This window comes from Culex pipiens, chromosome 3, assembly GCF_016801865.2.
Source record: "Culex pipiens pallens isolate TS chromosome 3, TS_CPP_V2, whole genome shotgun sequence".
Taxonomy (NCBI): Eukaryota; Metazoa; Arthropoda; class Insecta; order Diptera; family Culicidae; genus Culex; species Culex pipiens.
The window spans coordinates 14371869-14398597 of NC_068939.1; the positions used below are offsets into that span (position 1 = coordinate 14371869).

General features: G+C 33.6%; 2 protein-coding genes across 4 annotated transcripts; one reads left to right on the forward strand and one right to left on the reverse strand.

Annotated features, from left to right (window-relative positions):
- Positions 1-1473: 1473 nt before the first annotated feature.
- LOC120429768 (ATP-dependent 6-phosphofructokinase) lies at positions 1474-22278 on the forward strand. Of its 3 annotated transcripts, none has more exons than XM_039594823.2 (7): positions 1474-1633; positions 1924-2074; positions 6793-7289; positions 7474-7582; positions 13484-13672; positions 16826-18111; positions 21525-22278. In XM_039594823.2, exons 2-7 carry the CDS (start codon positions 1928-1930, stop codon positions 21664-21666), a joined length of 2370 nt encoding a protein of 789 aa, XP_039450757.1. In that variant the 5' UTR covers positions 1474-1633; positions 1924-1927; the 3' UTR covers positions 21667-22278. The 3 variants fall into 3 exon arrangements, with proteins under 3 accessions (XP_039450757.1, XP_039450756.1, XP_039450758.1); XM_039594822.2 differs by lacking the exon at positions 7474-7582 and adding an exon at positions 8024-8132; XM_039594824.2 differs by lacking the exon at positions 7474-7582 and adding an exon at positions 12293-12401.
- Positions 22167-23229, reverse strand: LOC120429769 (uncharacterized). Its single transcript, XM_039594826.2, has 2 exons — positions 22863-23229; positions 22167-22807 (listed from the first exon to the last, which is right to left on the reverse strand). The coding sequence occupies exons 1-2, from the start codon at positions 23055-23057 to the stop codon at positions 22433-22435; spliced, it is 570 nt and encodes a 189-aa protein (XP_039450760.1). The 5' UTR covers positions 23058-23229; the 3' UTR covers positions 22167-22432.
- Between the last annotated feature and the right edge of the window lie 3500 nt (positions 23230-26729).

Genomic DNA, 26729 nt, shown 5'->3' on the forward strand with positions numbered 1-26729 from the left:
TTTCAAAGAGCCGCTAAGAGTTCGGCACGCGTTCTCGTAAGGTGGTAAAAACACCATGTTCTGTGCCTCCTAGATGTGCATATAAGAACGGGAAGTGCAAGTACAGTTCGTTCAAATGCATGTCTGGTTGGCCCAGAAAGCGGAAACAAAAAATGTTAAACAAAGATGATGAAATTGTAACCTGTAAATGATTGGGGCTTCTTTTTGTGTTTAACCCTTTATTTGGAGAATCTTGTTTAAACGTTGCATACTGCATAATCGCATGACTGTAAACTCGACAAAAAAAAAAACTAGAAACAATCGAAGAAATTCATGTTTTTTCAGCATATTCAAGTTATTTATTAGTTATTCCACTTTTAAGTAATTTTTGTTTAATAAATTCAAAACTTAATTTCAATAAATTTAAACAGTCAAAAAATCTGGAAGATTGATAAATTAAAAACCAGCCAAGGGTTAACAAACCATTCCGCGTCGAGCACGTGATTTTATGCACGCGCGGTCTTTCTCCCAAGCTTTATGCTCACCCTTTCTCTCCCTCTACAATTTCCTCTCACAAACCGCGACGCCGGTCTCACAACTCTTTTTCTTGCCTTTCTTCCTCCCCCATCCGCAGCTTAAAGCATGATGTCACTCCTTTGAAATAGTTAGTCATCAATTAAGTCAACTTTTAACGCAACATTTCGTCATTGTTGCTTTTTGCATAAAAAATCGTTAAATTTTTCTAAACTTTCAGTCTTATCACCATGGCAACCGCATTATGCTCTCCACCCTCCGCTCTCTCTCTCAAATCAAACGCAAATTTGTTTACATAAAGGACCAAACATCTGTTTCTAGTCGGTGGCGGCGGTAGCGGTGAGCAGGCTTGCCACAAATACAGATTTTTTTGGCACATACCAAACACTCAATCAAGTATAACTTTAAAGAATAATATTCTTACCAAAAACTGAACATGCCAAAAGATGCTAACAATGTTTATCTTTTTGGCCAATTTAACAAAAACTGCTCAAATTTATTTTAACTGTAGAAAAAAATTCGTTTGTGTTTCGGGCCTGTGCTGAAAAATCTGTATTTGTGGCAAGCCTGGCGGCGAGAGAGCTGGGTGAGAGAGGGGGTAAACAGTTGGGCGAGAGAAAGCTTTCGCGGAAAAGCTTCGCGCTGACAGTTTTTCTTCGACGCGCAAACGGTACTCTCGCGAGTGCCCAGCGAGTTTGACACGAGTGCGGTTTGACGCGGGTGCGGGGAAGAATTTTAAAAATTGGTTTTGATGAAATGTGGGGAATTTTTGTATGGAAAGTGACGTTTGGTTCATTTTTAAAGTTTGAAGAAAATTATTGAACAATTTTTGGGGGAGTTTTTTCAGGAGAAAAATGCGATTTTCATGAGAAAATTTTAATTTAAAATTTAATTAATGGTTTCTCCTCTAAGTTCGCCACTCACGGGGTGCCATTTGGTTGGGAAGCTTGATATAAAGTCACCTTGAGATGTCATTCTCGGTAACCTTTAGTCGAAAAAAGTCTGCACAGTCGGTTGTGTTCGCGGGCCAGCTCCAGATTGTCTCTCCGTTTGATTCCGAAAGCAGCCAGATTTTTTCGCTGGACAAATTTTAATCGTACTCTAGTGAGAACCTTTGAAGGTAATAAGAGTTTAGTGTGAGTAGTGGATTTTATTAAGTGCGGCGTGTTTAGTCGAGGCGCGAGAGTGGCTTAGCTTAGAAGCATTGATTAGTAGTCGCTGGTTACGGCATCAGTGCAAAAGGAAAATTACACTCCTCGACAGGTCCTGGTCACGAACGGAAGGACCAGGGTGGTTCCTAAGTGAAAGTGAAAGTTTTCTGATAATTTCAGTGATATTTTAGTGCACCAAAAAGTGACCTCAATCAAAGAGTTAAAAGAGAAAAAAATATTTTCGTTCCAAACTTTGCAGAAGAATGTCTTCGGCTCCGGTGCAACGGTTCATCCAACATGGTGCACACAAGGGCAAGGGAATTGCCGTGTTCACCAGCGGAGGCGATTCCCAGGGCATGAACGCGGCCGTCCGCGCCGTTGTCCGGATGGGCATTTACGTCGGATGTAAGGTAAGAAGCCACACACCACTTCCTCGTCTAGGTTGTCTGTCGCGTCTAAAAATATCCTTCCCCTTAACATTTTTTGTGTTGGGGCGAAGCACGCGTTCCGAGAGTTTCGAATTTTTGTCGTACTGTCCAAGTAGGCCAAGTCGATGGTCGTGATAGAGACACACATTAAGGCCTAGTGGCCAAGGTTTGCTGTACGACAACGATTGGGTTATTTTAATTCATAGACGAGCATAGCTCTCTCTATCTCTCTCTCGCATCACTTTCACTGAAAGGACATCTGTCATGTAGTAGGCGTTGTTGGGTGGGTGTAGCATGCCATGCGTACTAATTGCAAGGACTGCTTGTTGAGTCCTTTGTAAGGATTCCATGAAGATGATTTAGAATTTCAATTTTTTTCGAAACAATTTGAATGTCATCCCAATAAAACCATAATCATTCCCACCACCAAAAAATAATCATGTCAATTGTTTCATCACGAAATCGGGTATCCGACGCTGATAAATGGTTTGACCTTGGTGGCATGTGGAACGGTCAACAGGCCCCGACACCCGCCGGCAGACAATCGAAAAAGAACCAAAAAAATCGTTTTCTCATACTTTTTTTTTTGGGAAGCGTCCCTTGTGACTTCGGACGCGGCACGAGATCTTCGCTAAAGTACGAAGAAAGGTCATGAAGCAATTACGGAACGATGATGGCACACCCGTTACTTGGGGGATACTTCGCCAAGGAGCAATTATTTTGGCCAATTTAAAAAGTGGTGGGAATTGAATTGAGATAAATTTAAATTTTTTATCAATTTTTTAATTGAATAACTAACATAATATCGTTGCCAAATCAAAATTACAATTACAATTAATAAGTTACTTAATTTTTTTTTAAGGTTTTTTTAAACCTACACAGCAAAAAAAAATCATGGTAATATTACATCTGCGAAGGAGTACATCTTTTATGTCAGAAAAAATGTATAATTTTACCTCTGAAAATGTGTAATTTTCAATGAATGAATGAATGAACGGGATTGTTTATATTTTTTAACCAAAAAAAAATATTACAGCCTGTTTTAAAGGCTATTGTCCCAGCTATCACATTTGAAAAGGTCTCAAATCTCATATAAAATATTATCAGCTTTTATTTTTATCAGCAATGCACACAAAGACACATGTAAAACAACAGAAATTTTCTTGTTTCTCACTTAAATTAACATTTAAATATAGAACCATGAAAACGATGTATTAAAAAAAAGGAACGAGCTTTCCGAAAGTTAAATTTTATATATGGGTCATTCCAGGTCAACTGAGTACACTTTTGGACTCGACCTTCACCGATTTGGACCAAACTTGGAGGGAACGTTTATCTATCGATAGTTAACAGAAATCCCAAGTTTGGTGCTGATTGGACCATCCCTCTATTTTTGGCACCGCCCTCTTTTTTGGCGATTTACTAAAAAACTTTTTTTTCTTTTAATCATAACTTTGCAACTATTTGAGCAAAAGACTTTCTACAGGTTGCATTTTATAGAAAATTGTCCAAGGAATTCGATAAAAATAAAATATTAACCCTTAGATGCCCACTAATATTATATTTTAACGTTTTAAGTATAAAAATTCAGTTTTGACCAATTGATTATATTTTTATTTTTTTTATTTTATCGCCATCGTGTTCCCCGGACAATTTTACATAATAATCAATATAGACTTCAAACTAAAATGAACTATTGGCGAGATACAGCGATTTTACTGAAAAAAGTTTGATTTTGCACTGCACTCTGTACTATGAATTCAAATCCGAAATAAGTTTCTCACATATAAAAACCGAATTATGCGAGATTCATTCCTTTTTGTTGAAAAGTACACCGTGAACTTCCGAGTGCTGCGCAAAATCAAACTTTTTTCAATAAAATCGCTGTATCTCGTCAATAGTTCATTTTAGTTTGAAGTCTACATTGATTTTTATGTAAAATTGTCCGGGGAACACGATGGTGATAAAATAAAAAAAATAAAAATATAATCAATTGGTCAAAACTGAATTTTTATACTTAAAACGTTAAAATATAATATTAGTGGGCATCTAAGGGTTAAAATTTTATTTTTATCGAATTCCTTGGACAATTTTCTATAAAATGCAACCTGTAGAAAGTCTTTTGCTCAAATAGTTGCAAAGTTATGATTAAAAGAAAAAAAGTTTTTTAGAAAATCGCCAAAAAAGAGGGCGGTGCCAAAAATAGAGGGATGGTCCAATCAGCACCAAACTTGGGATTTCTGTTAACTATCGATAGATAAACGTTCCCTCCAAGTTTGGTCCAAATCGGTGAAGGTCGAGTCCAAAAGTGTACTCAGTTGACCTGGAATGACCCATATAGAATGGTTTTTGAAAGAGAAAAAATTGTTCATTTTTGCTCCGGGAAAATTGTCCATAGTTTCAACTCAAATTTTTTTTTTTTTTTGATCGTATAAAATATATAATAAGGCCGTTGCATTTATTTATCAGAATTTTTGTTTTCTAAGGCTGGTACAAACATTCTCAAATTATTTTTTTTTCGAAAAACTTCAAAATTTTAATGGATGTTCAAGCCAATCAGCAGCAAATAAATTTTAAAAATTAAAGAATTTTAAAATTTTTAAGAATTTTAAAAAATTCAGGAATATTTTTTTTTTCAAATTTGAAAAATTTAAATATTTTTAAGAATTTTAAGAATTTTAAGAATTTTAAGAATTTTAAGAATTTTAAAAATTTTAATAATTTTAAGAATTTTAAGAATTTTAAGAATTTTAAGAATTTTAAGAATTTTAAGAATTTTAAGAATTTTAAGAATTTTAAGAATTTTAGGAATTTTAAGAATTTTAAGAATTTTAAGAATTTTAAGAATTTTAAGAATTTTAAGAATTTTAAGAATTTTAAGAATTTTAAGAATTTTAAGAATTTTAAGAATTTTAAGAATTTTAAGAATTTTAAGAATTTTAAGAATTTTAAGAATTTTAAGAATTTTAAGAATTTTAAGAATTTTAAGAATTTTAAGAATTTTAAGAATTTTAAGAATTTTAAGAATTTTAAGAATTTTAAGAATTTTAAGAATTTTAAGAATTTTAAGAATTTTAAGAATTTTAAGAATTTTAAGAATTTTAAGAATTTTAAGAATTTTAAGAATTTTAAGAATTTTAAGAATTTTAAGAATTTTAAGAATTTTAAGAATTTTAAGAATCTTAAGAATTTTAAGAATTTTAAGAATTTTAAGAATTTTAAGAATTTTAAGAATTTTAAGAATTTTAAGAATTTTAAGAATTTTAAGAATTTTAAGAATTTTAAGAATTTTAAGAATTTTAAGAATTTTAAGAATTTTAAAAATTTTAAGAATTTTGAGAATTTTCAAAATTTTTAGAATTTTAAAAATTTTAAGATTTATAAAAGTTTTAAGAATTTTAGGAATTTTAAGAATTTTATAATTTTTAAGATTTTTCGGAATTTTAAGAATTTTAAGAATTTTAAGAATTTTAAGAATTTTAAGAATTTTAAGAATTTTAAGAATTTTAAGAATTTTAAGAATTTTAAGAATTTTAAGAATTTTAAGAATTTTAAGAATTTTAAGAATTTTAAGAATTTTAAGAATTTTAAGAATTTTAAGAATTTTAAGAATTTTAAGAATTTTAAGAATTTTAAGAATTTTAAGAATTTTAAGAATTTTAAGAATTTTAAGAATTTTAAGAATTTTAAGAATTTTAAGAATTTTAAGAATTTAAAGAATTTTAAGAATTTTAAGAATTTTAAGAATTTTAAGAATTTTAAGAATTTTAAGAATTTTAAGAATTTTAAGAATTTTTAGAATTTTAAGAATTTTAAGAATTTTAAGAATTTTAAAAAATTTAAGAATTTTAAGAATTTTAAGAATTTTAAGAATTTTAAGAATTTTAAGAATTTTAAGAATTTTAAGAATTTTAAGAATTTTAAGAATTTTAAGAATTTTAAGAATTTTAAGAATTTTAAGAATTTTAAGAATTTTAAGAATTTTAAGAATTTTAAGAATTTTAAGAATTTTAAGAATTTCAAGAATTTTAAGAATTTTAAGAATTTTAAGAATTTTAAGAATTTTAAGAATTTTAAGAATTTTAAGAATTTTAAGAATTTTAAGAATTTTAAGAATTTTAAGAATTTTAAGAATTTTAAGAATTTTAAGAATTTTAAGAATTTTAAGAATTTTAAGAATTTTAAGAATTTTAAGAATTTTAAGAATTTTAAGAATTTTAAGAATTTTAAGAATTTTAAAATTTTTAAGAATTCTGAGAATTTTCAAAAATTTTAGAATTTTAAGAATTTTAAGATTTATAAAAGTTTTAAGAATTTTAGGAATTTTATGAATTTTATAATTTTTAAGATTTTTCAGAATTTTAAGAATTTTAAGAATTTTAAGAATTTTTAAGAATTCTAAAAATTTTAAGACGCTTCAGTTTCGACAAGGTCTATCATCCCAATCTATCATGGGGCTCTTTGAACATGCTTCAATCGACAGAGTGGAATTCTATTGAATTCCTTGTCATTATATTTAATTGTAAATTTCTGGAATAAATGATTTGGAATCAGCTTACGTTCCTGATGCTTCCCGAGGTGCGATGCTGTGAGAAGAGGTTTCTCATAAATATGTTTTGATAAATTTCACAAAAAAATTCTTTCAAGAAAAAAAATCTCAAACTAAAGTTAATTTCCTCTTGTCTCCCAAACCCCCACAGGTCTACTTCATCCGCGAGGGTTACCAGGGCATGGTGGACGGCGGCGAGAACATCATCGAGGCCGGTTGGTCCTCGGTGTCCAGTATTATCCACCGGGGCGGTACCGTGATCGGTTCCGCTCGTTGTACCGATTTCCGGGAGCGTAAGGGTCGTCTGCAGGCCGCCCTCAACCTGGTCAGCCGTGGCATCACCAACTTGGTCGTGATCGGTGGTGACGGTTCGCTGACCGGTGCGAACCTGTTCCGGCAGGAGTGGTCCAGCCTGTTGGACGAGCTGCTGAAGGAGGGCAAGATCACCCAGGAGCAGCGACTCAAGTACAAGGCGCTGCACATTGCCGGTATGGTCGGTTCGATTGATAACGATTTCTGCGGTACGGACATGACCATCGGAACGGATTCGGCCCTGCACCGGATCATCGAGGCCATCGATGCCATCGTCAGTACGGCGTACTCGCATCAGCGTACGTTTATCATGGAGGTCATGGGCAGACATTGTGGGTGAGTTGACTTGTTTAGAGATATACGGTTAGACTAGCCGCGAATATTTTGAAGTCGAATCGTGCACGAAGCAAAATTCCGCGAGTAGCAACATAGTCATATAGTCAAGACACCAACCCAGCAACGTGGTTAGAAGTAGGCCCCCCAAAAAAGTGACCAATTGTAACAATCTCGTCTCGTTTAGATATCTTGCAGTGGTTGCTGGTGTCATTTCCGAAGCTGACTATGTTTTCATTCCAGAATCGCCTCCTCCCCACGACTGGGAGGCGAAGATTTGCTCCAAACTAGAACAGGCAAGAGTCCCCCTTCCGCACTCCACTTCTCAAAAGATGTTTGTCATTTAAAAAAAAACTACCCTCGAGAGGTCTAACAGCGAATGTTACCCCTGAAGTTGTGTTCTACCCTTCACTCACGTTTCTTCACTACTTAATTGTTGATCTACCCCGAAAAAAAAACATGTCATTCTACTCTTGCTATCACAAACTCTTGTACTATTTTACTTGTATTATTATTTCTCTCCTTTTGTGTTGTAAATCTGAGACTAGATGTTTGCCACACACCACCTTCATGTTCGCGAAATCCGTCAACTGTGTCTAAAGCAACTTTCGTCATGACGAATCCGGTCTAGAAGAGAACCCAAGCTAGACTAAACTCAAAATTCGATAATGATCAAAATTAAACAAACAAAAAACATTTCATTTCAAACCCACCTTAAAAACCAAAATCTCTCACAGTTACCTAGCTGTAGTGGCCGGTCTGTGCGCTGAGGCCGATTACATTTTCGTTCCCGAAGATCCACCCAAACCAGATTGGCCCGAACGGCTCTGCGAGCAATTGTCACAGGCAAGAATTCTCTATCCACCATCTTTTCCATGCATCAACCCAACACACACACGCGCACGCTCACGACACGCCTTTCTACTCGCTTATTACGATTTATTTTTCGTTCTGCTCTTTCCGTGCACGCGAAATCTGCAAAAATCTCTCTCCGTCAAAATAGCGATTCGTTACCTTTTTGCGCGTTCTCTTTTGTGCTCATTCGCGAAACAGTTTCGCTCTCTCGGGCGTCTTCGGTTGCAAACCGAACAAGAGAGGCCAAAATTTGGCAGATTTCTGCGGGCGTGAGACAGTCTCAAGCTACTTAGTGCCAATCAAGAGCGCATTCGCGATATCACTTTCATCCGCTATCAGTGTGTGCATTTTATTTGAACAGCGTGTTGTTGATGTTTGTTTTCTTCCTTGTTCTGTAGCTTTTTTCCCGTCTAGCACATGTGTGTCACTTTCACACACCATTTTACAGTGCAGCTTATCTCGACCTCCACGTTCTTATCGCCATCGCCGACCATTTCATCTGTGATTTATATATTTGCAAACATTCAAATCGCCAGACCAAACCACCACAACAGACGAATTATGCAAGGACTTTCGAAGCGATTGGTGTTTGTAGCTGAGCTTGAGAGTGAAATGTGTTGATGTCGCTTAGGGTTTGATTGAGCAAACAACGGCTTGATGGCAGTCTCGTGATCGGAGTAAGGAAAAAAAAGGGTTTGTTTTGTCTAGTGTAAGAAGGTTAAGGACAGAAACATTACTTTTTTTCAAATCTTTTGTATATTTTGTAGCAGACATTTTTATTTTTGCGAGAAATCATTATTCTTAAAAAAATACTATTTTTTTAATTTTTTGGCATTTTTAGGGTGGCCACTCAAGTCGGGAAAAAGTCTTCCGAATATGCAATTTTTTTCAAGAAATCAGGAATCCCAACATACTTGTCTGAAAAATTATTTTCTATCTCTTGAATGATTTTATAATATTTTATGCAATTTTCAAATTAATTTCACTCAATTCTTTTATAGCAACTTACTTTAAATTTAAGGTTCCTTTCACTTTTTAACCTATTTAAGGCTATTTTAGACATTAAATTAAAATTACTTGTCCCTATTTTCGGCCTAGTACCTATTTTGGGTCTACCAAACTTAATTCTACGAAATTTAGCATTTCACCAAATCTGGCAGGGATCTGCCACTTGAGAATGATTTGTCATTATCTTCATTTTGGTGGGCAAGAATAATTTACTTTTTCCACTTAAATTAGAAATAATGCAATAAATATATCACTCTACACATTTTTCTTAGCAAATTGCAACTTGCCCACTAGGCCCAAAATTTTCATCACTTTTGCTTACACTGAAATAAAAAAAAAGTACCAAATTCCTAAATTCTAGGAATTTTGCCTCCTTTTCTTATTAAGTAATCCAAAAAAACCCAATTACTAAATAAGGAAAGGAGCCAAAATTCCTAGAATTTAGGAATTTGGTACTTTTTTTTATTTCAGTGTAAGCAAAAGTGATGAAAGTTTCAGTGTACCGCTTCTTGGCACTCAGCGTCAAGGCGTTCATCGCTCAGCACACGAATGAGAGCCGTCCCCCGAATCTCCAACCACCGGCAATATGTTTTTATTGGTGGGTTGCACAATCCCGTTGCAAAAACAATCACTAAACTGCCACCAAATCAATATAATAACTGATTAAAGTCTCTCGAAGAGAATGGCTCTATTTTCAGTCCATTTGACACTTCTACAAATTGTGACAGTGTGTGTGCGCTTTTCACAAGTTACAGTCTTTCTTGCATATTACGGGCTTGTTGTTTGGCTACGCAACAAATGTTTTATTATGTTTAAAACTCGTAAAGAATGATATAAATCATGTCCAAGTTAATTCTAATGTTTATTTGTGGCTTAAAACATCACAATGATTTAGCATATTTGTCGACCGAATTTGTGCGGCTGTACTGTACGAGCTGGGGCTGAACCGTACGTCAAAAAAGTTCGCCACGTGCTTCGAGATTTCAACCAATCAGAAGGTAGGCCGAAAATATGCACAAAGAAGGTCGTATGCTAGGAGCAATATCCCCAAAATAGGGGCAAAAAGTGTTTTAGTTTTTCGTGCTTTTACAGCGATATAAGGTATTATTATCAAAATGTTGATAATGTACCAGCTCAAGCATTAAAAAAACAACTTATTCATGTAAAACAAACTAGGCTGCCAATAGCAGCATTTGAGAATACACCAAATTAAAAGTGTGCTCTGCTTAGTAGGCCCAAAATAGGGACAAATACCCTACTAATAAATAAACGCCGACACAGATTTTCTTCATATTTTTTATGAACCAAATGTTTTTTTTTTTTTTTTTTTTGACTAAGGCCGTTGCAAATATTTTTCAAAGTTTATGTCGCCATGATCAGTGCTGAAAATGTCAAAAGTCATGACGCAAAAATCGCCGACGGTGACACGAATTTTTTATCTCCATTCACCGAATCGCAAAACCGTGACATAACCAACAGGCACAGTCGTGAGTTTCCTAGCTCACCAAGACAGGCGGCAGAGGTCTAAAATTGTTGTTTTATTTTTGTGTACAGTGGGTTGGTAACAGCACTGCTTATGATAGTGAACATTATTTTTAAGGTGCTTTATTTAAAAAAAAAAATGTTTTGAATGGAAATTATGATAAATCTGATTTTATTTTTAATGTTTAATTTAAGCTACGAACAAAATTACCAATCAAATAAATATTTTTGAAAAGCTGAGTAAATTTCCTATTTTTTTTTAATTTTGGTCACATGGCAACTTGTTGCAGGAAACGGCTTAATTAGCATTAATTTATCAATACAATTTTATACGTAAAAAAATAAACTTTTGTGAAATTTTCCGTTTTGTTTCTAATAAAAATAATTTGATGGTTTTTAACAGTGCGAAACAATTAAAAAGTACAAATTAGTTTTTCAGAACCTTTGAAATGTTTGGCTTGATTTTGAAATTTCGAAAAAAAATTAAATAAGAATGAATTGAAGTTAAAGATAAAACGTGAAATACAATAAAAAATAGTTCTTGTGCTAATGAAGCAAACTTGGGCCATAATTTAAAAAATCTGAATGATTAGGAACCAATACGTATTTTTTTTGTAACATTTGAATGAGCGAACACACATTTTTTGTCAATTACAGTTATTTTATAACTTGGGTTTTTAGATTTTCAATTTTGTTTTCATACAATCAGGTTCCCTTTAAAAATAAAAATCTCTGAATTTCCTATACAAAAAATAGCACAAAGCCTACTTTCAGGGGTAAGCAATTCAATGCACATGGCGCAACCAGTTTTGTATAGGAAATTCAGAGTTTTTATTTTTAAAGGGGTGTTTCTCGGCAATGGTTTGGTTTAGTATGCGATATGCATTGATTCTTATGTAAAATTGTCCGGGGAACACGATGGTGATCAAATAAAAAAATATAATAATTAAGGATTGGGTGAAAATAACGTTTTAAACCATACACTGCAAAGAAACAATATTGGAAAGTATTTGAGGGTTCACATTTTATTTTAATGAATTCCTTGGACAATTTTCTATAAAATGCAACTAGAAGAATGTCTTTTGGTGTAATAGTTGGAATGTTACAAGCAAAAGAATTAAAAGTTGACCTGGAGTGACCCCAATTCAAAATATCGATTGTTGACAATGTAGAGAATTTACTCAAAATAGAATTGCTGAAAACTATGCTTGATTCCAAATGATCCCTAAACTGCCGTAAGCCTTGGATCTTTCATATACGATTTGTTCTAGTACAACTGGTTGTAATGTATAACAAAGCTAGCTTTCCTTTTTGTAAATCTTATCGACGTTTAATCCAACAGATACACAACTCCATGGAAAACATTTCTCACAGGTCGTCACATTAAATTTAGTATTTTTCGTGAAGTGCCTTAACACAGTGAAAATGGATTCGTGTTCGAAACTGTTTCCGGTGCTAACTAAAAGTCCCACATGTTACAAGTTTCCGAAAGTTCTCAAAAGTGTTTTAACAAATTAAGGTAGTTCGTAAGCAAATATATCTCCTCCATTGAATCCCCACCCCCGTCTCGTCCATATTTATTATTATTATACCGCTGCCATCATTATTCGCTCATCACCCGTTCAACCATTTTGTCGTTGTTGTTTTCTATCCACTTGTAGTTACTTGGCCATAATGGCCTCTTTAGCTAGTGAGGCGGACTATGTGTTCATTCCGGAAGATCCCGTCCCGCACAATTGGCCCGACAAGTTGTGTAAGAAAATCCTCCAGGTACGCATAAAGGGCGCAGTGGCTTCCCATCCCGAATCTCCCGTTCGGGTGCTTCCTTTTATATTTCTTTAAGTATTGTTTTTAATTGGTTATCTCACTATTTGGTTTAAAATTTGCCCTGGCTCCACAAACCCCAAAAGGAAAGTTGGTTAATTCGGGAAGCTCGATACTAAATTTTTGGTTCAAAAAGGTGTTAAAACATATTGGTTCATTTCTTTAAAAAATGCACTTAAGGGTTAATCGGGTCAAACCTTGGATAACTCATACTTAAAACAGTTTTGGGAAGTTACAAGTCTAACACTAGTAGCGTTGTTCAAAGGAACAAGTAAAACAAAGTAAGACTCAATTGCGTAAGTTTTGATACAGGACAACAAAAAAAAATAGTTTTTTCACAAATTATTGCATCCAGCACGAAACTGTTTAGAAAGTTTGTACATGCTTTTTGGTTTAATAAAATAATAAAAAAATAACAACTCTTTTAAGTATACTTTTTAATATGTTATAAATATATGTTATAAAAACCACCAAGCTTGTACAAATTAAACCTATTGTACATTCATCAACAAGAACACTTTCACGCATAATTAGACCAAATCGTACATTGCCAGCAAGAGTGTCGTTTGCATCTAAATCATGTTGCATGGTGCACACTCCATGAATATCGTAAAAATATAGTTTTTTATGAGTCCAAAATTCACCATGTTTAATGTGTTCGTCCATTTAGTAGATTAGTTTCGGCGTGGGTTTAGCAATACAAAAAAGTGTTTTCAAAATTATTCACAAAATTCGCATTTATCATGTTGCCTCTAGCGCGCTTTTTTACACACTTTTCCCAAGGTTTTGTTCTTTTCAAAATTTTCCTACAACTTTCTTATCATTACTTTCCGCTACTAACAAGCAGCAAATCGCTTTACGATTTTAAGCTTCTCGAAAGAGCAAGCCTTTAAAATGCTCCTACTAACCCACAAACAACACTGCCCTCGTAATCTCGCGATTAACCACGGCGATAGCTAATCTAACTTTTTTTTCACCCTCTCCCCGATTGGCCGTTATCAAAAAAAAAACTCTCACAAAAAAAACAGGAACGGTCAGCCGGTCAGCGGTTGAACATCATCATCGTGTCGGAGGGCGCTATCGATCGCGAAGGCCAACCCATCACGGCCGAGAAGGTCAAGCAGGTGGTGGTGGACAAGCTCCAACAGGACACCCGCATCACGGTGCTGGGTCACGTGCAGCGCGGAGGCAACCCGAGTGCGTTTGATCGCGTGCTGGTGAGTTGGGGGGGTTTATACAAATTCTTCAAATTTTAAAAAAATAAGATTAATACTAAATTTCAAAACTCCAGCCAAAATTTGAAAAAAATAAAAATTTCTCAAAATTCTAAACATTTTAAAATTCTAAAAAAATTAAAAATTCTAAAAAAATTAAAAGTTCTAAAAATTCTAAAAGTTTAAAAAATTCTAAAATTAGAGAAAAAAAATTCTATAAAATTTACAAATCTAATCTAACCTAATCTAATCTAACCCTATCGCAGTCAGTCTTTCGAGGGCATCCTGGAGAATGCCGCCTAGCATCTACTTGTCATTATTAACATTTGCAGTGCTCCATTGCATTAAATTTCATTGAAACATCATAAACGTTAAAGCGGCCAGGCCAACTGCGAAAAGTTTAACGCAATTATATAAAATTTTAAAATTTCAAAAACTTCATTTTTTTATGAAAAAGTGGAATGCACGACATGGGCTGTAGTACGAATATCATTTTTTTCCATGAACGAAGATTACGTTTTCGAGTTTGTTTGAGCTTTTAGTCTTTAAATGTTCAGAAGAAATATAATATTTAGAAAAAAAAAAAGAAATTAAAGTAAATTCAAAATAGTGTTATACTTATTTCAGCCTTTTTTTTAACGTAATTCTGTTTAAAAAAATAAGTTTTTCTAGAATCCATCATACTAGGTCAAGGTGGTTGCTGAGCAGACCACAACTTTTTTCTTATCTTTTTGAATTAGTTCGGATACGATTTCTAAAAATTCTAAAAGATCTAAAAAATTTAAAAAATCTAAAGCTTCTTAAAATTAAAAAAAATCCGAAAATTCTAAACATTCTAAATATTTTCTAAATTCTAAAAATTCTGAAAAAAAAATAAAAATTCTAAAAGTTTTGAAAATTTCAAAAAAATTAAAAATTATAAAAATTTTAAAAGATCTAAACTGCCCCTGATCGCATAAATGTCCCATATGCATTTTCATCGATTTCGAGTTTTTGATGCAGTTTGGTTCAAAATCGTGTGCTCTTTCAAAAGAGCCTATAACATCCAGTACTTTGTTCTAGAAATCAGAAGGAAATTCAGTTTTTTCGCGAAAACTTTAACACGTAGCCTTACGTATGGGACAAACTTCAAATGCGTTTTTCTCAGCTTGCTGTTTTTACATATGGGACATTTATGCGAACATGGGCAGTAAACCATTTAAAAATTCTAAAACTTCCAAAAATTTTAAAAATTCTAAAACTTCTAAAAATAAAAAAAAATCCAAGGATTCTGAAAATTCCAAAAAATGTACAAATTTTAATGATTCTAAAAATCTTCAAAAAAAATCTAAAAATTTAAAAAATTCGAAAAATTGACAAAATTTTAAGGATTCTAATAATTCGAACAATTTTAAAAATTCTAAAAATTTATAAAATTCTATTTTTTTTAATTATTAAAAATTAAAAAAAAAAATATATTCTAAACATTTTAAAAATTTGAAAATTAGTGACAATTCTAAGGGTTCTAAAAATTCTAACAATTTTAAAAGCTCTAAAAATTCTGATTGTTTTAAAAATTCTAAAACTTCTAATTTTTTGAAAAATTAAAAAAAAAATTAAAAGATCTATTTTTTTTTAATGCAAAGCATTCTAAAAATTCCAATAGATCTAAAATTTTAGAAATTCTAAAAATTATAAAAATTCTAAAATTTTAAGTATCTTAAAGCTTCTAAAAATAAAAAAAATCTTAAAATACCAAGCATTCGTAAAATTTTTAAACATTCTAAAGATTCTAAAAATCTTAAAATTTTTAAAAGTTTTTACATTCATGAAATTTTAAAGATATTTAAAATTCAAAAAATCTTAAAAAATTTAAAAATTTCTTAGAAATTCCAATTTTCTAAAAAATATTTAAATGCTTAAATTTCTGAAAATTCTAAAAGATCTAAAAATTTTAAAAACTCTAAAGCTTCTAAAAATGGAAAAAAAATCTTAAAATGCTACGAATTCTAAACATTCTAAATATGCTCAAAATTCTAAAAATGTTAAAAAATCCTAAAAATTTTAAAAATTAAAAAAAATCCAAATTCTAAAACTTTAAAAATTCTTAAACAAATCTATTTTTTTTTAATTCTAATAATTAAAAAAATTCTAAAATTAAAAAAACTAAAAATTCTAAAATTTCAAAAATTATCATAAAAATTAAAATTTTCTAAAATTTCAAAAATTCTAAGAAAATTCAAATGCTTAGATGTCTTAAAATTCTAAGAGATCTAAAAATTTTAAAAATTCTTAAGTTTCTAAAAATTTTAAAAAATATTAAATGCCAAAAATTCTAAACATTCTAAGCATTCTAAAAATTCTCAAAATTAAAAAAAAAATAAAAATTCGGTTTAAAAAATTCCAAAAAATTAAAAATTCTAAAAGATCTAAAACATTTAAAAAATCAAAAAATTCTAAAACTTTTAAAAATTTACAAATTTTAATAATTCCAAAAGTCTTCAAAAATTAAAAAATCATAAAAATTATAAAAATTCGAAAAATTGCCAAAATTTTAAGGATTCTTAAAATTTTAACAATTTTAAAAATCCTAAAAAGTTTAGAATTTTTAAAAATTCTAAAAATTCTGAAATTTTTTAAATTCTTAACATTTTAAAAATTCGAGAAATTGCAAAAATTCTAAGGATTTTAAAAATTCGAACAATTTTAAAAGTTTTAAAAATTCTAATTGTTTTAAAAAATCTAAAAATTTTAAAAATTCTAAAAAATTGTTAAAAATTCTAGAATTTTTTAAAAATTCTAAAATTTCTAAAAAAAATTAAAAATTCTAAAAATTCTTAAATGTTAAAAAATTTTAAAAGATTTTTTTTTATTTCTAAAACTTCTTAAAATTCTAAAATTTTTAATAATTCCAAGGATTCTAAAAAATTGATCGAACGATCTAAACATTTTAGAAATTCTAAAAATTCTAAAAGTTCTAAAAATTAAAAAAATTCTAAAAATTCTTAAAATTTATTTATTATGTTTTTATTGACTTTTTTCATTTTGGACAAATTAGTTGATTTTAGATTTCCATCAATGAGTGACATTAAAAAAAATATTGGAACGGAACTCTGAGAATAATTACTACGAAGATCCCATAATACATAATACTAATGACGACCCATTGTTTTCCAGGGCTGCCGCATGGGTGCCGAGGCCGTGCTGGCCCTGATGGAGGCCGACGACAACACGGAACCGTGCGTCGTCTCGCTGGACGGCAACCAGGCGGTGCGCGTCCCGCTGATGGAGTGCGTCCAGCGGACCAAGGCCGTGGCCCAGGCGATGGCCGATCGCAACTGGGAGCTGGCGGTGCAGCTGCGTGGCCGCTCGTTCGCGCGCAACTTGGAGACGTACAAGATGTTGACCCGGCTGAAGCCGCCGAAGAGCTCGCTGGACAAGGACGGGCGCGGCGTTGGTGGTTACAATATGGCCGTGATGCACATCGGAGCGCCGGCTTGCGGAATGAACGCCGCCGTTCGGTCGTTTGTGCGTAACTGCATTTACCGCGGGGACACCGTGATGGGCATCCACGACGGTATCGAGGGCTTGATTTCGGGCAACATCAAGAAGATGGAGTGGTCGGACGTGACTGGATGGGTTGGTCAGGGTGGTGCTTTCCTGGGAACGAAGCGTACGCTGCCGGAGGGCAAGTTTAAGGAGATTGCCGCTCGTTTGAAGGAGTTTAAGATTCAAGCTCTGTTGATCATCGGAGGGTTTGAGGCGTACCATGCTGCGGGTCAGCTGACCGATCAGCGGGACAACTTTAAGGAGTTTTGTATTCCGCTGGTGGTTGTTCCGTCGACCATTTCGAACAACGTCCCCGGCACGGAGTTTTCTCTGGGTGCGGACACTGGTTTGAACGAGATTACGGAGATTTGCGATCGCATCCGTCAGTCGGCCCAGGGAACCAAACGGCGCGTGTTCGTTATTGAAACCATGGGCGGCTATTGTGGCTATTTGGCCACGTTGTCCGGTTTGGCCGGTGGTGCCGACGCGGCGTACATCTACGAGGAGAAGTTCTCCATCAAGAATCTGCAGGAGGACGTGTACCACATGGCGTCCAAGATGAGCGACGGCGTCCAGCGTGGGTTGATCTTGCGCAACGAGAAGGCCTCGGACAACTACAACACCGAGTTCATCTACCGTCTGTACTCGGAGGAGGGCCGAGGTCTGTTCTCGACCCGCATGAACGTGCTCGGCCATATGCAGCAAGGCGGTTCGCCGACTCCGTTCGATCGTAACATGGGCACCAAGATGGCGGCCAAGTGCGTCGAGTGGCTGGTCGAGCAGCTGAAGGCCAACACGCAAGCGGACGGGTCGATCTGCGCCAAGACGCCGGAAAGCGCCTGCCTGCTGGGACTCGTCCGCCGGCAGTACAAGTTCTCGCCGCTCAAGGACCTGATCGCGGACACCAACTTTGAGTTAGTGACTTTTTTTTTATTTAGATGAAACTTTGTATATACTATTCCTATGACCAAATAAGACATTTTGCATCATCAGTTCGTCCGAACAAATAACTATTCATACAATTTTGGCAGCTGTTTTAAGGCTATTAAAATATTCAACAGTCTGTTTCTTGAGAGTGGATTTTATGATCGATTTATTGTCTTGGGCAAAGTTGTAGATATTGGTTTGGACCGAGCCACGTAGCCCAGTGGTAACGCTTCCGCCTTATAAGCAGTAGATCGGGGTTCAAATCCCGGCTTGGACCAACACAACTTTCTCTTTTCTGGATTCGATTGCATAGGGAGCGTTCTTTTATTACGTAACGCAGTTGAGGGGGAGGAGGGGGGAGGGTCGGATGCCGTTACGCTCCATACAAAAATTAAAAAATATTGTATGGATATTTTTATACGAGGGGGGGAGGGGGTCTAAAAGTCCGTTTTTTGCGTTACGTAATAAAAGAACTCTCGCTTAGTAAAGGGAAGGTAGTGTATAGTCACAAACTGGACCTTATCAAGACACCTTAAGAAGGCAACCTATGAAATGTTAACATTAACCTTAACATGTTAACCTTAAGTTGATTAATAAACTGTCACTGAACCCGCTTTATAAATGCCGGTTCCGATACTCTTCGTGAGTGTTTCCCTCAGGAACAGGGAAACATTTACTTCATCAGAAAAAAAAAACAGAATCATTTTTAAAAAATCAGTAATATTTTTTTAAATTCATCTTTCAACACTTAAAAAAATGCGCCAAATAACCATTTTAGAAAATTCTCGTTTTTTAATATGTTTAGATGACAAAAAATGCATTTTTTTTTGGGCTTTGACATAAATTGGTCAAAAATCATTTGGCAGTGTTGCCAATTTTTCGGAAAAACATGATTTTTAGGAAACTTTTTTTTGTAAAATCAATTTTGCGATCAAAATGTTCTAAATACAAATTTTGATAGCGAGCCCAATTTTAAAATTATAGCCACGTGATAATAAAATGTTGTTTCGAGTAAAAACAATCAATTTTATTCAAATTTGCTTAAAGTTATTATTTTTCAATTTAAATTCGGTTTTATTAGTGAATAGTCAAGACACAATGAGTTATTTTGAAGTGCATAACAGAGTTTTGAAGTTTCTTTCAGTTGTATGCTGCATCATAATCCATTTTGGAACAATTATTTCTTTAACTAAGGCACTAGCAAGAGTAATACAAATTTAAAAAAAAAAACTTACGAAAATTAAAAGATATTTACCAATTGTTGCTGAGATAAATACAATTTCTGAAAGAAAATCGAGCAAGTTTTGGTAGCTCAGCGACTTTTCGTCCGATTTTCAATGTCGAAGAGTGAAACTCGCGTGATTTTTGTCGATCATTCGAATAAAAATATCTCCAATAGTTTTAATAATCAACTAAAACACTTTGCAAAGCATTTTCCTGTTTTCACATTGAGCATGTTTGGGATCTATTTAAAATATTAACATTTTTATGGAATTCCGTTGTACCATATTTCGAAAAAATATTTTGAAACCTAATAATTGCAAAACAACTGCAAAACAACTGGGCAGATGCAAAACTTTTTTTTTTTTTCAAACATTTAACCATTTTAAAACATTTTCTTTATTCAAATATTAAAACAATGGCTTGCATTTTTTGAACTTGTTTTCAAAAATACAAAAGTACTAACATTTAAACATTCCAACAGTTTTTTTTTTTAAATTGAAAAAATAGATGTATAAGTTTTTCTTTATTTTTGTTTTGTTAAGTTTAAGATATTTGAAATGCTTAAATTTTTGCGAATTTCTATTTTTACCTTTATAGATTTTAATTTTATTTAAATATTTGAGATTAGGAAAAAAATGAAAAAAAAAACTTAAAAATTTAGTTTTTTTTAAATAGTCTAAATTCTCAATATTTATGGTTTTTATCTAAAAAAAAATGTTTTTTTTATTAATAAAATGAAAAAGTTTTTTTAGTTTAAAAAAATGAGAAATTTTTCAAGTCTGAAAATTTTGGAATCTTGAAAAAATTAGGCCTAGAAAAATATTTTCTTGAATATTTAAAATATTTTTTTTTCGGAATTCTCACAATCTTGAGCAATATTTGAAAAGGGCGCATAAGCATTTTGACAGCCAGAACTGATTGGCAAATTCTCAGCCAACAGATCACTTTTTAACAAACCGCGCAGTGTTGAAAAGTAGCTTTTGTTTAACATTTCAAGTTTTGTGAAATGTTACCTGTTGGCTCGAAATTGGCAAAATAGTTCCAGTTATCAAAATGTTTATTCGCCCTTTTCTCGTGCTGCTCCAGATTTTTTTTATTTTCTTTTTTTTTCTAACAAAACTTTTTTTAAGATTTAGCATAAAAAAATTAAAAAATCCTTCTTGATTTTTTTTGAGTTTATATTTTGTTAAATGGTCAAAATTAACAAAATTTGGGAATTTTTTATGTGATAATTTTGGATTTATTTTTATTTCAAATATGAAAGTTTTTGACATTTAAAAAAATCTAACATTTTAACATTTTGGATGGGGACTATCCATAAACCACGTGGACACTTTTTTGGGAATATTTTACCCCCCTTCCCTCCCCCCCCCTCCTCGTGGACCATTATCCATACAAAAAAAACTTTTTTGTATGGATCGTGGACAATCGCCATACCCCCCCCCCCCCCCCCCTAAAGTGTCCACGTGGTTTATGGATGGTCCCATGTCCCATAACTTATATGTTTTTGAATTCATCTGTTTTTTTATTTTTATTTTTTTTAATAACTGAAATTTTTTTAATTTAGATTTTTCAATTTTGCCATTTAAGCAAAACATTTTTTTTATGAATTTTGAAATGGAAAATGAAATTTTAACGTTTTTGATTTATTTTGTATTTTTTTTTTTTTTTTGAGAGTGTTGAATTATGGAAATGTCTTTTGCTTTTGATTTTTTTATGGTTCGATTATCATTTTTTTTCGTTTTTTTTTTTCTTTTTCTTGTTTAAAATATCAAATTCGAGTTCTGCGACTCCATTTTAGTCAATTTTGAATAGTTGATTAATGCATTTTTTTAAATATTCCGTCACAACCATTTTGGCGGAAAATTTGGATTAAAAATGTTTTAATCACTTAAGCGTAGTTAAGGGGTCATACCTAAGCTCTTCAATCAACAATAAGAAAAAACATTTTCTTGATTCGATTATCCGAAATGATTTTTTCCGAGGCCTTAAGATAATCAAGTCTGGACTATGACGAGAATCTCCATCGTGAGTCGAGAAATTACGACAAATGAACTGTTCCCAAAATTGTATGGACGAATTTATGATCAATTCAAACAAACATGTCTTGGGAGAATTGCACTTTTAACTTTTTGTAGAGAATCACGTCTAAGTTGAAAACTCTTTTTTCTTCCAGGCAACGCATCCCCAAGCAGCAGTGGTGGCTGAAGTTGCGCCCGCTGCTCAGAATTCTGGCCAAGCACGACTCGACCTACGAGGAGGAGGGTCTTTACATCACCGTTGACGAGGAGATGTCCACGGATTCGCCCGTCGCTTAAAATGCTTCGAGGGTAGCGTGAAATCATCACCCGGAACAAAGTGGAAGAAGAAGAAAAATCCCAAAGAAATACCTCAGCGTTATCATCATCGATGTTTGAGAAACAAAGAGAGAGGGAGGGAGGAGCCAATAATTGTCGTTATCAGTGCAGTGACGTCACTATTTCAATTTAAAATAGGAACAAAACAGTACACAGTAAGATACAAAAAATATATATGAAAGTGTTATCCAAATCTGCAAAACTCCTCACAAACTCAATGAGGCACGGTTAGTTTATTAAATTTGTATGATTAGAACAATGCCAGTCCCACTTACTTTTTAGCACAATTTGTCTTTTTAAACCAATTACGAATGCTGTGTTTTTTCTTCTACAATGCATAACTCATCATGACAAATCTCATTCTCTAGGAATAACTTGTTTAATAAAAAAAAACACGCGCTCGTCATATTTATTCGTTTGAGTTACGTTTTCTTTCGCATAAAAAAGTATTATTTTATTTCTTGTTTTTTTTTTCTTACAAAGATCACAAAGTGAATTTTACGGTGAAAAATAAAAAAAGAGAGGAAGCTTTATTTTGTTGTTTAAAAAACAATCACTGCTGTATATGAAAAACTTCTATAAAAAAAAAACCAACACAGAAAAGAAGGGCAGAGAAGGTGTTTTTGTGCAACATAAACTAAACAATGTTACAATGTCTTGAAGAACAGAAAAAAATGTTGAATAAAAATAAATATAATCACACACACCCACACAATCACAACCGCCGCTATTGATCTTCCTGCTGCTCGCAGATCGTGCCCAGTGAAAGCCTTTTGCATGACTTTCTCATTGTCGTCGCTACCATCGTCGGCTCCACCAAACAGTCCGAAATCCTGGCCTTGGCCTGCGCCCCAAACGTGTCCTCCCACTTGGCGCAGCGCAACCGAACGCGGCTTCCGTGCGAACTCCGACCGCCGAGGCCGCCCACCCTGGCACAGTACCAGTGCTCCACCTCCGGCCCGATGATCAACGAAACGGCCTCGCACACCGTCCCATCAACGCGGAACGCGTCCACCGTGGCCGTCTCGATGTACCAGTGGAACGTCTGCAGCAGCTGCGGCCCGTCCTCGATCCGGAGCATCCCCGTCAACACGCAGTTGTACTGATGGAAAGCAATGGTCACATAACAACTTCAAGCTATAACAACTCAAACTCACCCATCGGTAATGCCGGTACGCTTCCGCGCTCATCTGGTGCTTCTCTGAGCGTTTCGCGTGCCGGTGCTTCTTCAGCTCGTATAAACTGACCGTGCAAACGGTGTCCATCGAGATCGACGGCTGCGCCCGTTTCGCGTTGTACGTCAGGTAGACGACGTCGACGCGCGGGATTACGCTGGGAAGTTGGTCGGCCATCACTGCACGAATTTCACAAGATCTCGACTTTTCAGAGGGTCGCCCCAGAGGACGCCTTCAGGGCTGTGGCCGAAGCCGTGTGTGTGGGGGGTTCAGAGGACAAAAGTCAACTGAAGATGAAGAGTCTCGAATAGGCATGATGGTGGCTTGGTGTTCAACGATTATTCGAACAAAAGCTACAGGCAGAAGATCGGTATTGGTAGGTCAAATGGTGATTTGTATAGAACGCGACTACCTACTTGGTTGAGTGACTGAGATCTCTTCGCAAGCTCGATCGAGACAGATCGTGTTAGGAGGCAGATAGGGGTGGCTGAATCATAGCCAACGATTGGTTTTTGTGCTGACTTGAAGTCAATTTATATCCTTGTTTCAACATCTAAATTTAATTGTTTAGCTAAAATATTTACACGCTAAAAATATATTTTCCTTTACAATTTGACCAGATTCTTCCAAATTTGTTTAAATTTTAGATTTTGTGCTGTTTTAAATAAACATGAAAAACCCCTTGAAACGAGCAGAATTGAAAAAAAACTTTTGGCACTCGAAATAGAAGTTGCCTTGACAAGTTGCAAAAAGTAGATTTTTTCAGCACGAGTCGTACAATTATATAACAAGGTTAACCGAGTTGGATAAATATGATGAGTGCTGAAAAAATCAAGTTTTGCAACGAGTTCCATACAACATTTTTTGCAATTCCGAAAAACTCCCTTTGAATGGAATTTTATGTCCAATGTAAAACAAAAAAATATTGAAAAATGTTACTTTTCGATACCAGTGCTGAAAAGTTAAACTTTTCAGCACACTTTTCAGTGAAGCAGCACTGGTATTGAAAGGTATTATTTTTCCATTCTGTTATTTTTGGTAGGGAAAAGTAGGCCGTTTCGTTTCTCCAAAAGGACATGAAAAGTTGACAGTTTCACAGCGGAATTGCAAAAAAAACAAATTTTCGTTTTAACAAAGAGAAGTTTATGCAAATAATTTAAAAAAAGTAGAGTTTTTTTAAGCACGCGTCGCACATTAGATCCGTTATTTGAGGTTTACCAAGTTGGATAAATACGTCGAGTGCTGAAAAAATCGTTTCAAAAGAGTGCTGAAAAGTTGCACCATGGTTCAACAATTTCAAAAACTTTTTAACTTAAAATGTTTAAAACCTTCTTTTTTCATTCAAAAAAAATCCAAAATATTCGATAAAAAATCTCAAATGTGATCATTTTAAAATTTTAAGCATTTGAAAAATTATTTTTTTTAAACTAAATATGTCAAAAACCCACAAAATCCAAATTTTGAGAATTAGGACTGTTACAAAATCGATTTTTCGTAAGTAGTTCGAATACCGATGCAAAAAGGGTTTTGTTTACCAATGGCTCTTACGTCCTATTGAAAACTAATCCGAGTTTTTTATTTTTTCAAACCGAAAAACTTAGTTTTTCTTTATTTTCAAAAAAAAAATCCAAAATTTGTAGTTAGAAAAATCCCGATTTTTTGAGAATTTGGACCATTTATTTTTTTTTAAATTAAAATTTCAAAAAAAATTATATCTTTTTTAATTTTTTAAACTAAACATGTCAAAAACCTTATTTTTATTTTCAAAAAAACAAGATTTTAGATATAAAAAATTCAAAATCTTGAGAATTTGGACCATTTTAAACATTAACAAAATAATTTATATTTTTTTGCCTTTCTTACTAAAGAAAGGTATAGGTTTTACTTTAAGGCAGGACGTCATTTCCATCTTCGTAAATATGTCGATTCAGCATGAATTTTAATCGGAAAAATCGACAAAAAATCACACTGCATCGATTTTTGACGCTTCGTCGCCAAGTCGACAAGTTGTCAAGTTGAGCTTCGAATACTGGCGCGAGAATGCTGGCGCATATATTTTGTGGCTCGACTTATACTCATTTTGTAGTAGGTTGTCTACCGATGTTTCCTTCAATATGTAAGATATCGTAGCTTTTCGGTTTCTTTTGCCCTGTCCGTTTTTGCATAACTGTCCAATGTTTATGCAAAAACTTTGTGACATAGGACATTCATCCGGCTACAATCATTTTGTTTCCCGTGCGCTCCTAAAATCGCCTAAATGTAGACTTAATTTTTTCGTGATTTCGTAAGTTTATTTAACAGGGTTCATTGGATAGGATAATAGGAGCTTTCTAAGCTTTTCATCGTTTATTTCGTTTTCAAAGTGTTCAATGCTGGCGACTCCAATGGCTTTCTTCCTAAGGTTCTCAATCGCGTAGTGGTGCGGTTGTTAAAAATAGCTATCTCTGACTCTGTCACTCACGTAGAAGCTGAATGGCTAGCTTCCCTGCACCGTGCGGCACACGCGGTTCACTTGTACCTCGGATTTGCTTGTCTTGGTGCGCTGGTACGATGAACCAAAACACCAACACAGTCAAACAAAAGGGCTCGTACTGAAACTAGAAAACCAAAACCGCGGTGTGCGTTGTTGGGAAGCTTGCTATGATCGCGTTTGTCATAAACGCTTGTTTGATTAGAAACGTACAAACATATTGTACGATTAAAAATATTCTTTTGGTGAAAATTGCGTTTTTTATTTCTTTTGGATATCATATCATTCATAATACTCATAATATCATCATAATACTTTGCTTTCATCATAAGACTTTCTTTTGTGCTGTCGTTATAAATAAACAAAGTCGATGTTATTAATTGAAAGAAGTTCTACCATTGTTATATTCTTTAGTAAGAAAGGCTCTCTCTCACCCCAGGTGGGATTAAATCGGGTTTTCAGAACTAAAACTGTCAAAAACCTCCTTTTTTTCATTTTAATTTTCATTTTTGTATGGACATTTCTTGACTTTTTTTTGATAAGGTCCTATAAACAAATGTAAACATTGAGTGTATCTCTTTCATACCTTATGTCAAAGTCCATCGGAGTAAGCGGGATACACTCAATGTTTACTTTTGTTTATCGGACCTTATCAAAAAAAAGTCAAGATTTGTCCTTGAAGAGGGGGGGTAAAAGATTCCCAAAAAAGTGTCCACGTGGTTTATGGATGGTCCCTTGGTTTATCCGACACCAACAGGCAGAAAAAAGTTTTGTAGAATCAGCCTGTAATCTAAACACGATACGGACAAAAATTTTGTTACCGAGTTATGACTTTATTTTACACTGCGTTTTATGAAATAAATTAAATCAAACACAAAGCTTTTTTTAACGCCACTTTTTAATGTAAAATCAAATTTGCGATCGAAACATTGCAGAAATTTTAATTTTTCTTTCGGAATTTAGCGTCGTTTTCTCAAAAATGCTTTTACAAATCGATTTATAGTATTATTAATTCAGACATTATGTCTATTTAATTCATCTTAAAATGTTATTTACAAGTGTGAGAGACAGCTTTCTGATCGAATTGGTATCTTCTGCAAATTCTGGCCAAAGGGGATGGGCAAAACAATAAAAAAAGTTAAAATATTAAAATTACATGCCACGGTACTAACATTTGAATGAAAAAAGTGTTTTAAAATGCATTTTAAACCTAACCAGTTGTTTTGCAATTATTATTTTTCAAAAAATCTTAATAGTGACGAAGTTAATATTTTCACGTAATAAAAACTTTTTGCGGTACTGTACATCGGAATTTCACAAAAAATCGAAATATTTTTATATGATATGATATAAAACGCTGCAAATAGTATTTCAAATTG